The 15,170-nt window shown below is 43.4% G+C and overlaps 1 protein-coding gene across 1 annotated transcript in view; it reads right to left on the bottom strand.

The window, feature by feature from the left end:
* The window catches only part of PCDH7 (protocadherin 7), a 424,700-nt gene extending 409,883 nt beyond the window's left edge, over positions 1 to 14,817 (bottom strand). The window contains exon 1 of the mRNA XM_090034499.1: positions 11,626 to 14,817. Coding sequence (XP_089890625.1) covers positions 11,626 to 14,817 — 3,192 coding nt within the window. The remainder of the gene's footprint in view (positions 1 to 11,625) is intronic.
* Positions 14,818 to 15,170: the final 353 nt, after the last annotated feature.

Genomic DNA, 15,170 nt, shown 5'->3' with positions numbered 1-15,170 from the left:
GACCACCTAGTAGATTAAACAAAGATATATGAGTACATGCAGCCATGCACTACCCATTAATCTGAGCAACAATATGCTTAAGAATGTAATTATAGTCTCCTGAAACATTCATCAAAGTAAAATCACTCTAGGAATGTCATTAGAACAATGAATATATATTTTGCATTCAATATAGGGCCAAATTATGTTAATCAATGTTAATTCACAAAAGTAACTGTGAAGTCAATGTGATTACTTGTAAACAAACCAAGATCTGATGCTTAACACATACATACACCCATGGTTCTCCACTGGGGTGCCACAAGACCCCTCATGGGTGCTGTGATACAAGTGGCCTGGTTAAAAGTGGTCTACCTGCAAGGACTGCAGTACACACACAGTACACACTCCTACTGCAATGGGGTTCTCTGGTAACCCTAAAGGAGGAAGAAAAGCTGACTTGTGCCATAGATCTTTCCAGTCCTTACCCTCCACTACCACTCGTGGCAGAAACGGGGGTGCATGGGACACTTCCAGCTGTCCAGTTTGCCTCTCTTTGCAGGAGGTGCTGTGCAGAGTCAGTCCAGGAAGGGCTGCAGCATGAGGAAATTCTATTATCCATTTTAGGCTTATCAGAGAATCCTAATTGCAGGAGGAGCACATGCATGTCTCAAGCCTTCCTGGTCCTGCAGTGCAGGAGATGTGAGGGGCAGTTTAACTTAAAGAGGCAACACTTGGTTGAGAACCACTGAGGTAAATTGAGTACAACAGCAGTCTTTAAAAGGGGTTGCCTCCACATTCAAAAAAGTTGTGGAGGGGTCCCTGACTGAAAAGCTTGAGAACCACTGATATACATCTTAAAACAGCTTAAGAACCATTCACTGTATAGACAGATTCCAAATAGTTGTGGGCATATAATCAGCATGGCTCATTTTAATCTTACACTTATATAAAACCAGTGCAAATACTGCCTTTAGAGGAAATGTTCTTAACTTTAACCAAATTATATGCAAGCAGAATCAATCCCAGTTACTCTGTTGACTGATGGAAAATCAACTAGGCTATATTGCTGGTGCCTAAATTTGTGAAAATTAATAGTAATTTGTCACCAATTTAAAATAATTTATCTGCCTTAAGTCTATCGGAAATCTATTTGTTTGGTTTCATGTTAAACACTGTTTCATGATAAATATCATTGCAAATTGTGCCAGTAGGGTCCGAGCCCAAATACCCATAATCATTTTCAAGAGAACCTAAACAACTAAATTTAAGATTCAGGGCTACCTACATGTATTTTTTTTCTCTACTTTTTAAAATGTAACAACTACTTTACTAATGTATCATGTCATGTCTCATAAATTACTCAAGATGACTTCCAGCACTCGGACACTGATTCAGAAAAGGACTTACACATGTTCACATGGTTAGAATTAACCGTTAATTAAATGCTGATCTAAATAAGGATTCTATCCTGAATTGGAGCTTCTGGTAACACAGTGAATGAAGTTCTGTGCCAAATTTCTCAGAGGCCTCACAACTGCAGAGCAAGAAATTATCCACAGGCTGGATTATATGGCCGGGATGTGGGTTGGGGCACACACTATGTCTAGGTGGTCTGTGAAAGATAGCATAAAGGGAACAGATCAGATCTGACCAGGAAAAAACAATCTCTTTTAGCATGGCTACAGATCAGACTAAAGAATAGGGAACCAGTACTTATGAGTTCTATTACTAAGTCCTCCATAGATTTTCTGGGTGATTTTCCAGCAAGTTAATAGCTCTGTGTCTGATTTTAAAAAAAACTGAATTTATATTATTGATACAATATGGATAACTCCTAGCTCAGAAGTATTTGTTGAGGCATGCACAAACAAACACACATCAACAAATCTCTGTGACAGAGATAGTGATAAGAATAGAGATAGATAGTAGAAAACTACTTTGAAATTATTCTGGATGAAAGGAATGTATACCATAAGGATATGCACACTTATGGTTTCATTCATTTATTTGATTTTCAAGATAAAATATTTAACAAAATCTTAATAGAAAGAACCAATAAGCTTCTCTAGTTGGTCTAATAAAAGGTAATAAAAGATATCACCTCTAGCACACTGACTGCTATTACTTTAAACAATACATTCTGGGTTCTTGAAAATTAATAATGTAACTGGCAATGTTCTGAGGCATTTCTTTTTTTAAGGTGATGTTGCTCCCTTGTGTGCTGTTGGCTCTAGAAATAGGTGTGTTGAAGGTGGGGTAGAGATGTATCACACCAACTAATTTCAGGTTAGTCTATAAGGTATGTCTCAGTCATGCAGGTTCTGGTAGGCCAGTGGCATAATGTGCCACTGTGGGAACAAAACAAAATTTTTAGTGTGTGAACGAGAGAGTTAAAATATATGGAGAGAGAGAGAGAGAGAGAGAGAGAAAGTTGTTTGTCTGGATTTTTTTTGTTATATATAATATATGCAATCCCTTGTGAGTATAATCAAACTGTATTTTGAAGGTTAAATCACAACATCATCTGTACACACTAATGACAGTAAAACATCTTGATTGCCAGTCAGGGGAAAATGGATGTAAATAATAAAAAAGAAATCACATCATTTTCTAAAATGTTCTATTCTACATTTGACCCAAAAAATGGGTTTCTGTTCAAATAAATTTCTACAGCCACCCTTAGGAATATATAAGATTTCACATGGTCCAAGATCTTGTTTTGTTTTATTTAGCTTTTCCCTTAGAAAAATTATTGAAATATACTTGTTCACTTTATTTCAACACATTGAGCCAAGTTCTGGTCTCCCTATTAGGTGTGTGAGTGCAGTTAGGAATCAAAGAATGATCTTATTCTACTTTGTTCGAATCTCCAAAAAACTATTTATAAAAATTAAAGGTAAGTGGGTCTTCTGAATCACTCTTTCTGGCCTTAAGGGTATGTCTTAAGGGTAAGATGACATTGCATTTCAAAGTAGATAAATTAATTGATTTTCAGGAAATCAAGCAAGTGGGACAGGATCATTCTTCAGCACCTATGTCCACTTACATGCCTACTAAGTAGAATAAATATGGCCCATACCATTTTACATGTCAAATTAAGTTATATCTCCATCTTTAAAAAAATTACTGCTCTCAAGTAAAATAGTTGAATTTCATCAACCTTCTTTACTGGGTGAGTGAGAATCACTTGGTCCTAGATTCAGTTAGGTACTTGGAACTACTCAAACACTTAAAGTTAGGCATGCGTGTATGTACCCTGCTAAACTGCTATTTTGATAATGAATCTGGTTTTGGATTACTTTCAAGTGACTTGCAAAAGGAAGTACCACATTTCTGTACTCATTTTTTATATGCTGTTTGCTGTTTTTCACCTTGGGCTGAAAAAACCACTCCAGAACATTACAAGAAACTTTATCTCATTCTTATAACCATCCCCGCCAGTTGACATTCACTCCAATGTAACATGCCATCATTCACCACAGAGAGGTAACAGCTACTTCTGAAACTCTTAGCTCTTGGAGCTGCCCTGTTTATATATGGGTGGGTAGGTAATCCAGAGTTTTTTCTAGGCTGCAAGTGGGCTTTTTTTTCAAAGGTGTTATTAGATTTTTAAGATCAGAAGGTAATACTTTGATAACTTGACATGTCTCCCAGCACAGTACAGGCCTTAGACTTGTGTACTCTTTCATTTGTTTTTAATTAAATTTGAAAACTTTGAAAAGGTATTCAATTCAGTAAAAAACAAGGTTCACTTGAGCCTCTTTTGGCCCTGTTCTGTGGAGGTATATGACATACTAGCATAATATGTATCTGATACACCAGGCATCACATCAGGTAAGAGCTAGCAAAACTGGATGAAAATGGATATTATGGAATTAATCGGAGTGAAGAAAAATAAAGGTAATACATGGAGTGTAACACTAAATTCTCTTCTTATTTAGATATTCAGCTCATAAGAGCAAGGTTATTTGGACTATGTCATTAACTTTTGCAAGTCAATTTTAAGTAAACTGTGCAGTCAATAAACATGAAGCTGCCTCTCAATGGTTATGTTAAACTTTTGTTCTTAAAATCTTTCAGTTCAACAAAGACATATCAGTAATGCAATTTAATATAATAATAGGAATACTTTCTCCCTTTTTAGAGATTCATTCATTAATACAAGTGATAATTAAGATTGACCTTAATTACATTATTTCAAATCTTCATAGAATGTAACATTTAAAGCAATGGTCCAAGATGGGAAAAATTAGGGATAATGGATTTTTTTCTCTCTCATCTAAAGAGAAAGCAAGCCAAAAGATACTGAGCATCAGCTGCCAGACCTAGATTGAATAAAATAATATACATTCCTTTGCTAATATGTGAAACAGTAAAAAATATTATGGAGAAGCTTGCAGCATAAATTATACATAACTTATTTTACTCAGCTGGAGAATGAAAAAAAACAACATTTTACAGCTTTAATAGTTCCAAAATATTTGTTAAGAATATTTCTCAAATGTACTTAACAAAAACGTACTGTAAATGTACACACAAAGAAGAGAAAATAAAATGTCATGTTTAAGGTACTATATAAAAAGAAAACGTTAAACAATTGTAATAAATAATTTAGAGTGCTTGTAAAGGGTCTAGTTAATTAGCTAACAAGCACAACACCAGAAAGATCTGAACTCTGAAGTTTGATGATGAGCTATTATGTTTTACTGCAAAACCTTAGCACAGTCAGGTTTTATATTTGAGAGCAATGCAATAAAATGTTAACTGTACAAGCATTCTAAAACTTTCCACAGAGATGTTTACAGGGAAAATCTGCCTCTGATTTCAGGACAGCAATTAATATGTAACAGAAACAGAGAAACCAGTGATTATGCCAATGCCAGATACAAGATACCAGAGTGCGCAGAAAAGCAGCATGATAGATAGGTAGGCAATTAGATAGTAGTAAAAGAATGAAGGTTCTCCATACCAATCATTTTGCATTTTTAGTATTTAACAAATGTTTATTTCATTGACTCAAGTATTTTAGGTGTATGTAACATTTCAAGATGCTCAGGAAGAAAAAGAAAAAAAAGTTTTGAGACTGTTTGTATATGTGGTTTATGTAATGCAAAAAATGAACAGCAAAGATCAAACTGGTATGTTAATATTCTAGACTAATATCCTTACATAAAAAGTCAGAAAGCTGTCAAAGTTGGCAAATCACAGCCTACTGTTCCTAAGACATTTTCTCTCCCCCTCTTGCACATGATAATAGGAATTCCTTACAGATTCAAGGCATTGCACTCCTACTCTATTCAGATCCTATCCCTTTAGGGACTATACATCTCACGGGACTGAGAGATGATGCAGTGGCAAGATAGCCATTTGCATATAGTACAAGACGGCTTCACTGAAGGGGAACCTTACAGACATGAAAAAAAACAGTACTTTACTTTTATCTCCTTACACCCCCACACCAAGCGCAGTGCATGCCCAGAAGTGGTGTTAATTTGGCCCAGCTCACCTGATGTCTTTTTGGCACTTTTATCTAATAGCTGAGTGAATCAGCTTTAGATAAAAGTGCCAAAGAGCCCCGCTGAAGCACCCAATCTCTACAGATGTTAGGAAGCTGGGTCAAACTAACATGCTTCCTCTTCCAGCAAGGTGCTGGGGGTGTGTTTCATGTCTGTCAATGCCCAAAGACTTCATTTAACAATGGAACACTTTTGTTAAGAAAAAGTAATAAAAGCCTCAAGAATATACCTTTTATATGTTTAATTAGTCCCTCTTTTCAAGAAGCATTTCTTGCTAAACATCAGATATGGGCCATTTTTAAAACTAGCTGTGGAATACTTAACATCATACAATTTAAAAAATGTAATCTTAAAGTGTACTTTTGGACATAGTTTGACAAACTGCACAAATATTATTTTTAATGAAATATCCAAATGAGAGGTTTATAACTCAACCATAATGTTTCATATCTCTTTTCACATTGAACTAACGCTAAAGATTTTATTTTTGTCTGACTAGACCCTATAGGTACATCTGAACATTACATTCTGATTAACCTAACTAGAGGTTAGGTCAATCTAAATACCCGTTTGTTCAATGGGTTTCATCAGGCCATAAAAGTAGGGCCCAATCTAAATTAGGTCAACTGAGTAGATGACCTAACTTAGATAAAGAATGAGTTAACATGATCCAGCAAACATTGGCATGCATTTAGAGAACAGTCCCAGTTCTGAGAAAACCCAGCTTCTTGCCCCAGCCCCAGGGCTGCGCTCGTCTTACCCCTGCCAGCCTGACCACGCTATTAGTCTCCCAACCCTCCCATCTCTGGATGCACCCCACCTGACATGGATCCACCAGCCTCCTTCTTCCCCCAGAATCTCACCAGCCTCCCTGATCCTGCCAAACCCTCCTGTACCTGCTAAAACCTCCTGCAGACCCACTGGCTCACCTTGTTCCTGCCCGTTCCGACCCCCACCCTGAATTACTTATACCATGTTTCTTGCACAGCTCCTAGCACTGATGAAGGCCTATGCGTGCTTCTTCTGGTCTACAATTACAAGGCTTAAATCAAGCCACATGGTTATTGACCAGGTGCGGTGAACATTTGTGAACACCCTATAAAATTAGTCTAGACAGAAGGCATGACCAACATTGCCCTGGGTTTTCCTATGAATTATTTTTTAAATAGTTATTTATACATTATTATCACCAGAAAGATGATGATTTTTGTGTTGGTTATACTGTTCATTTAAGACTAATTATCCCCATAATGTATGGGCTTCTATTAACACCTGGAAGTTACATGTGGATAGCTACAGGAAAACAGACCCTTTTATTTTACTGCTACAACTCACATGTGTACTAACGCACCCTTCAGAGTGCTTTTACAGTCAGAGACTGTTTAATACATAACAGCTACAAAAATAGATTAGCTGAATAACCCACTAAATGAATTTTTTAAAATTAATTTGTTCAAAGATAAGTGCTATGAACTGGGTAGATTTGTCACTACATCTGTGTGTAATAACAGCTTTCTTTACTAAACACTGCATTTTCTAACTAGCAAAAGCATAAGGATAATTCTAAAGGATTACAGAACTGATAGGCACAATGTACCTCAAGCAAAGACATAATGCCATTCACAAATTTCTGCATAGCTTCTTCTAATCACACTGGTAATATCTTTGGCAAACACATCTAGAACATTTTAAATATCCTATCTATGACTGTTCATTTTCTGGCAGTTAAAAGAAAGCCAATGGACAATAATGGACCCCAAAACCCCAAGCAAAACAAAATAAAAATCTACCAAACCCCTCACTTCCTAAAGGGCCTGTTCTCCAAAGAATGCTAATCTAAACATTTTTCATTTGTTCCTAAAAGTTTCACTGAAAATTCTGCTCACACATAAGCTTCTATCACACTCAACTGTAAAGAAAAAATGGAGTATAACTTCATAAATTTATAAACCAATACTGATAATTAAAAGTTATGAGTTATGTTTTATGATTATGGTTAAGGAAGCATAAGAAGCACTTGTGATGCACTGAGCTTCCTTAACTACTACTGTCTGTGCTGATATTAATAGCCTTTGGCACCTCATAGCAGCCTTCAGCAACTTAAAATTTCTGGTAATAAGGCCATGATCCAGACGAGCACTTACTTAAGTCCATCCCTGTTCTACAAAGCACTTTCTTCATGTTCTTCACTATAAGCAAGTGGTTAAGTTCTAGGAAACTCAAGAAAAGTTAATCACAGGTTTAAGTGCTTCGGTGAATTAGAATGGACTTCAAAGGGGAAGCCTAAAAGAATATACTGTTTCAGACATAATATCATGTTAATAAGACAAGAATAGCTTTTAAAATGAGCTCCTGCAAAGGAATTCAGGAAAAAATTATAGAGAACCTTGCTGTAAAGTAAAGGTTAAATGTGAAAGTTCTTAGTGATCTAAATTAAACAGAAGTCAGCTATCAAACAACGAAATGTACATTTCTATTTTTAATAAGTATGCCAAGATATTTTGCTGTTTATATGGTTTTCCATTGTAGTATGCTAAAAAATTGCAGTCCAGAATGATGTATATGGTATTAAACTTACATACACACATGCTTGCACATGCACACATACACACACACGCACATGCACACCCAAATATGAAATATGTTAAAGAAAAATGTATTGCCACAAATCAGAATGAAAGACCTTGCCCATGTACTCTCCTAGGCACAGCAAACAGTTTTGTAAAGAGATACCTTATATCCTGACAACAATACTGTGGATTTGATGATGTATCTATTACGAATTCTAATTACATTAATGGCTAATAGATATCACCCTCATCTACAGTTCCTCAGGACACGAAGTTCCTTAATTGCCTATTTATTTGTCTTTAAAACTTTACACACCATATTATGTTTCAACAGAACAAAAATAATTATTAGTGATAAAAGGAAGATGGACAACTTTTAGCTAATCACTTCCTGAAATGTACATACTAATATCCGACTTGTATGATCTGCATGTACAGTTATGATACAGTCAACGTAATTTGATAATAGTTTATTTATAAATGTTTTGTCTTCCCTTCTAAATAAAATGCTGAACAACAATATTTCCTGATTTAAGATTTCAAAAGTAAGGATTATTTTGGAAATCAATCAATGCCCAAATGGTAATGTTTGAAACATGAAAAGTTGACCTATTCTTTTTATAAACCGTGTCCTAGTATGTTCTCTACTATGTGGAAACATACACAAAAAATACATAAATGTCACGAAGTACTAACTTAGCTGGTACTCAGAGGATGTATGCAATAGAAGTAGTTTGCCAAAAGCTATAATTTAACATTAGTCCTGCTGTGTCTGTGAAAACAGTAAGAATGACCACACTCCTTAAACTATATGAATGCTTTAAGGGGCCTTTGCATTTGCTAGGTTTTGACGCTTTGATTTATTTTGGAGGAAGAAAGTTTAATTGCCATGTTAACAAAGATATTAAACTGATATATTAAGTAACGTCAACTTTTCAGTGTATTTTAAAATAACACTTATGACAAGACATTTAAAAATCTGCTATATACTACTCAAGCATAATAAACTTCATAACAAATCAAACTACTAACTTGCAGAACTGACAGACATTAACCGAGAAACTGTCTTTGTATCAAATTAGATAAACAATGGAGTAATTCAAGATGTATTTCTTTCAGTATGATTGTTGCATGAAAAATTATAATAAGTAATTTTCTTCTCCGAGGATACATTGTATGTCAAAAAAATTCCTGGTAATATAATGTAAATAAGAAGTAAGATAATATATTTTTGTACAATAACCTCAAAGGGGGTACTCATCAGAACAAGTAGTCATTTGTATGTACTAATGTTCTACCAATTTCTACTTTTAATATGCAACTCATTTTTCCCCCACAATAAATGATACTCTTGTCAGTTTTTAATTTATGTTAGATGAATTTATCCAACAAGAAAGATTTAGTAGCCAATTAGCTTAAGTTCTTTCTATGCTGGCATAGTGATCAGTAAAAAAGGGTTATCTGCTGTGTCTTCAATAAACCACAGTAAATGGAAGCCTCAAAACCTTTATAGTGAATTATATTTTATACAGACAGTAGTTGTGAAATTAACATTATAATGTTCTCTCCAAGAGGGAGCTAGTGAAACATTTCAGTGGGAAACTCCTGTGTCAAATGTTCTATAAAACATCTGTATGACTCGCAAAACAACACACACAAATAATACCAGCAAATATTACATCAATCACACATTTTTGTGGCTCAGCTAAAATAATGAATGGCTCATGAAGTTGACTTCTGCTTACAATATTTTTAGTATTCACAAGCAGAATGCAAGTATCGGCTATATATTATAAATGTCAATTTTAGCAGACTAACAGATGTTTCAAAGAATAAAAAATGGAATATTTCACCATATTTGCATATTAATAAGTAGAGAAGCAGGCATTTTTTGTCAAACTACACAGGATTTCCATGTCTCAGGCTTGGCAACATATTTGCATGAATCAGCATTCATGTATCTGTAGCATCTCTCAAAATGTGCATTGTAGTTGAGAAAACTTTCAGAATGATTTTCTATGTGGCTCCCCCAGTAACAGAACCAACTTTTAGCATGCAATCCCTGAACAGATAAGGCAAGCAGCGTTATCTAAGTTTGAAACTAAACATATACTGAACTGAACATAAAGTGATTCTCCACCATTTTACCCAATTTTATTTCAGGGATTGCATTGCTGTGTCCCTCACACTGGTTCTTACACTAGCAGAACTCCACTCACTACAGTGACAGATCTGATCAGTGTGGCTGAGGACAGAATCATTCTTTTGAACCCCTTCCATTGAGAAATCTCTCAGCCTGTAGGAGGTTCCACTAAAATCAGTAGGACTCCAGATAAAGTCAAGTACTACTTAGCATGAATAAAGGGGGCAGAACTGGGTCCTTCTCCCAGGTAATGGATTTCCTTTAATATCCTTCAAAACAGTGAAAAACATGTCACATGTCACAGTAGAGGCTAATTCTGAATTCACCCAGACTTACAGGTATCAAAAACAATTTTCCTAATAGCAATGGAGTCACATTAGTGTAAATTAGATCACAAACAGGCAAATACATTACACAGACACCTTAATGACTAGCCTGGCAATTAAAACTGCTGACAACACAATGGCTTCAAATTCACACACATGTGCACGCGCACACACACACACACAGCTTTAGCAAGTGAGAATAATGTCAGAGTGCAGCTTCCTTCCTGATTAGGTCCAGATGCCTGGGTGCATCCCTCCCTCAGTGGGATGCTGCTGGCTCAGTAGGTGGAAACAGTTCCCTGTCCCTGTCAGCAATTCCCTGGCAGCAGTGAATCCTTGCTAACTCCTTCTGCCCACTGTTTCTTTCAGAGGGACCCTGGCAGCTTGGCTGTGTGTGCATGTAGTGATGGTTGTTGTAGAGACTGCTGGATTTGATGCTGGCTGGCTAGCTTAGCCTTGATGGAGGGAGTGCATGAAAAGGGTGTAACAGAGAGCCGACTGGCTCCAGCTGACTTGTCTGCCTGTAGTGCTCCTAGCTGGCTGGCTGGCAGGGTGCTGCTTAGATATGTGTGGAATGTGTGCTGGGGGCTGATAAGGGGATCTCTGGTTTTCTTTCCCTGCTTGATACATGTCATGGCTCCTAGCTGGAGGGGATGGGAGTAATGGGGTCAGAGAAGGCCTCTCTTGGCACTCTAACCTACTTTGCTGTGGGCTGCCTCTGAGCAGTAGTGTGGCTGTGCTTTACCTGAGTACCTGAGTCCTTTACCTGCTCATTTCCTTCGCTGTCAGTGAGCTGGCTGGCTGTTTGGGGGGTGAGAGAAGATAAGGACCTTGCTTTCCAGATCTGTTTGCTATGCTCACCCTGGCTAGTTGCAGGCAGTGAGTGCTGGCTGCACAGGCCAAGACAGTGGCAGGGGTGTCTCTAGCTCCCTTCCTGTGCTTGGTTCTGGGTCTGTGAGGGTGATACGGCAGGTGTCTCAGCCTCCTTGCTGCCCTGGTGGGATGGTTCTGTGTGTGCATGTGCGTGCGTGAGGGGGAAGAGTGCATAGAGAGGTGAGGTAGTCAGGGGATGCCCCCAGCTCTCTTACCTGCTTGCTGTACTTGCCACTGGCCTGACAGCTGTACTCGGAGCAGTGGTCCGATCCGATGGAGATGTTGTCTCCTGCCCCCACAAAAGTGTTGGCCGGGGGCAGTTCCTGCACAGCCTGGTGCTTTTTCCCAGCGGTGGGGGACTGCGGGTGCAGCTGGACGGTAGGCAGCGGCGAGCTGGATTTGTAATGCCGGGCCAGGTCGGGGCTGCCTGGCCCACCATTGACTGAGCGGTAGCGGCCCATGCTGGGGCTGTCAGAGAGCTTCTCGTTGACACTGTCGTAGCGCTGCCCATTGGGCTTGGAGGCCTCAACGGTGACAATGCTACTATAGAGAGGCTGCTTGCCTTTCTTTCCCTTCTTGTCCTTCTTGGGCTTCTTGGCCTTGTCATGCTGCTGTGGGGTGAAGAAGTCCTCGTGGTCCTTCTTGCCAGCCTCGTAGCCATGCTTGCCCTTGGAGCGGCAGTAGCGGGCCATGACCACCACCAGGATGAGCAGGATGACAGTCATGATGCCAGCCACGACACCGATGACTATGCTAAGGCGCTGCTTGCTCAGCTCATAGCTGGGGTCACCAGCAATGTCCTGGGCTAGGGGCGTGTGCAGGCTGCGGGCCACCTGGCTCTCCACTACGGTGGCATTGGAGAGGCTTTCATTAACAAAGACATGAAGCAAGGCGGTGGTGGCCTGGGGTGGCTGACCGCTGTCATTCACCTGAACCACGAGACGGTGGAGACCATAGTGCTTGGGCTCCAGCTTGCCCACAAGTGACACAACACCGCTGGCTGGGTCTATCTCAAAGAGCCTGAAGGGGTTGCCACCTACAATGCTGTAGTTGAGGTCAGCGTTGAGGCCAGCATCAGTGTCAGTGGCCACCACAGTGGCCACCACAGTGCGCAGGTTGCTGGAGGGTGGCAGCACGGTGTAGGAGCTGTTGCTGGGGAAGGTGACAGTGGGCGCATTGTCATTCTCATCCATGACGAAGAGGGACACAGTGGCAGTGGCTGAGCGGGGTGGTTCTCCACCATCCACCGCCTTCACCCTGAAGGTGTAGCTGGTTTGCTGCTCCCGGTCGAAGGACACGGTAGAGTAGATGGTACCCGTGTCATTCTCAATGGAGAAGATGCCGGCTGCACCGTCCTGCTCACCAGCCTGGATGGACAGGCTGAGCTCAGCGTTGCGGCCCTTGTCAGCATCCATGACAGTCACCATGCCCACAGGGCTGTTGGGCTGCAGGTTCTCCTTCACATAGAAGGTGAAGACATCTTGCATGAAGCGCGGCTCATTGTCATTGCGGTCTGCCACGCGCACCACCACAGTGGTGGAGCCCTGCAGCGCCGGCACACCCTTGTCGCGGGCCGTCACCTGAAACTCATAGGTGTCACGCTGCTCACGGTCCAGCACGGCCTGCACCAGTACGTCCCCAGAGTCGGGGTCGATGCTGAAGAGGCCGCCAAGTGCCTCAGATGACAGCGGCGATGGCTCCAGAGAGTAGGCGATCTCAGCGTTCTTGCCGCTGTCAGCATCGGTGGCCACCACTGTGGCCACACGCTCACCTGGCACATTGTTCTCCGGGAAGGAGACCTCCAGCACAGCCTGACCGAACACAGGCGGGTTGTCGTTGGTGTCGCCAACACGCACGAGCAGCGAGTTGTTGCTTGACAGGCTGGGGCTGCCCGAGTCCACGGCCACGATCACCACATGGTAGTCGCGGACGGCCTCATAGTCGAGCGGCGCAGAGGTGTGAAGGAAGTACTTGCGCTTGTTCTGCGGCTCGCCCTCACCCTCGCTGGCCGGCTTGAGCTGGAAGGGCACGTCCCCCACCACAGTGCAGGTCACCACACCGTTCTCGCCCTGGTCGCGGTCGGACACCTGCACCAGTGCCACCGGTGTGTCCACCAGCACGTCCTCGGCCACGCTGGCCACGCCGTCCCGCAGCGGGATGCGCCCAATCTTGCGGATGTCAATGGTGGGCACGTTGTCGTTCTCGTCCCGGATGTTCAGCACCACGGTGGCCTTGTCGGTCTTGGGCGGCTGGCCGCGGTCGCGGGCCATGACGGTAAAGCGGAGCTGGTTGACCTCCTCGCGGTCGATGCGGTGCAGCACGCTAAGCCAGCCCGAGGTCTCGTCCAGCCGCAGCAGGCGCCGCACCGACTCGGTGGCCGCCCCGAAGACGTACTCGATCTGCCCGTTCACCCCCACGTCCAGGTCAGCGGCCCGCAGCTGCAGGATGGGCGTCCCGGGGCTGCTGTTCTCGGCCAGGTCTGCCTCATACACGCTCTTCTCGAAGCGCGGGCTGTTGTCATTCACGTCGGTGATGAGCACCCGCAGGATGGCCTGGGACGAGCGCGCCGGCTCGCCGCCGTCCCGCACCCGCAGGCTCAGCTCGTAGGAGTCCCGCTGCTCGCGGTCCAGCGCGCCCTTGACGATCAGCTGCGGCTGCTTCTCGCCGTCCACCGTGTCGGCCACCTGCAGCTCGAAGACGCTGCTGCGCGCGGCGGCGTCCGCCTCCTGCCTCCGCTTGCTGCCGCCGGGGTAGAGGGCGCCGTCGGCGGGCGCCGCGGCCGAGCCCGCGCCCGCGCCCGCCCCCCCGCCGCCGCCGCCGCCGCCGCCGCGCCTGCCCGCGTCCCCGCCGGGCTCCTGCAGCAGCTCGTAGCGCTCGATGCCGTTGCGGCCGAAGTCGCGGTCGGTGGCGGTGGGCAGCAGGTAGAGCGTCCCCACGGGCCGGTTCTCCTCCACCGTGAGGGTGAGCACGGGCGACGGGAAGGTGGGCGTGTTGTCGTTGATGTCCAGGATGATGACCCGGCCCTCGAAGAGGTCCACCCAGCTCTGCGAGGGGCCGATCACCGAGACCTCGAAGTCCAGGAAGCACTCGTTCTCGTCGAAGATCATCTGGCACTGCGGCAGCTTCTCGCGGTCGATGCGCCGCTCCGTGGTGCTCAGCTCCCCGGTCATGTTGTCGATCTTCAGGTAGTCGGAGCCCGACTCCAGGCTGAACGTCACCTCGCCCGAGCCCGTCACGATGCCCAGGTCCGAGGCCACGTTGCCGATGCGGATGTCGGCTGGTCCCTCCTCGGCCAGCCGGTACCTCAGCAGCTGCTTGGCCGCGGCCAGGCTGAGCCAGAGCGGAGGAGGCAGGAGCAGCAAGAAGCAGCAGCAGCAGCAGCGCACGCAGCCCAGGAGAGTCCGCATCTTCCTCATCTTCTCCGCACCCCAGCCCCCCTCCCGCCCGCCCCCCCGCACACTCCCCCGGGCGGCCACCGGGAACGCGGGCGAGCGGCGAGAAAAGCCTCCCGCGGCTGGTAACTTGCGGTCCCGGAGCCGGTGCAAGCGGTGGCCGGAGCCCTGGCGGCGGCTCCTCTCCCAGTTGCGAGGCACTCGCAGTTCACGGGACAGCGTGCGCTGCTGTTTAAAGATTCATCTCGGCAGATAGGATGGGATTTTCCTCCTCCTCCTCCTCCTCCTTTTCCTCCTCCTCCTCTCCGATTTTACTGTAATCACTTTGCAAGGTTTGCAATAAAAGCCGGAGCTGCAGAGTGCGAGCC

Source organism: Crocodylus siamensis, chromosome 2 (assembly GCF_052110815.1).
Source record: "Crocodylus siamensis isolate JL-2025a chromosome 2, ASM5211081v1, whole genome shotgun sequence".
Taxonomy (NCBI): Eukaryota; Metazoa; Chordata; order Crocodylia; family Crocodylidae; genus Crocodylus; species Crocodylus siamensis.
The sequence above is the reverse complement of the archived record's forward strand: the minus strand, read 5'-3'. Positions and strand labels throughout refer to the sequence as shown.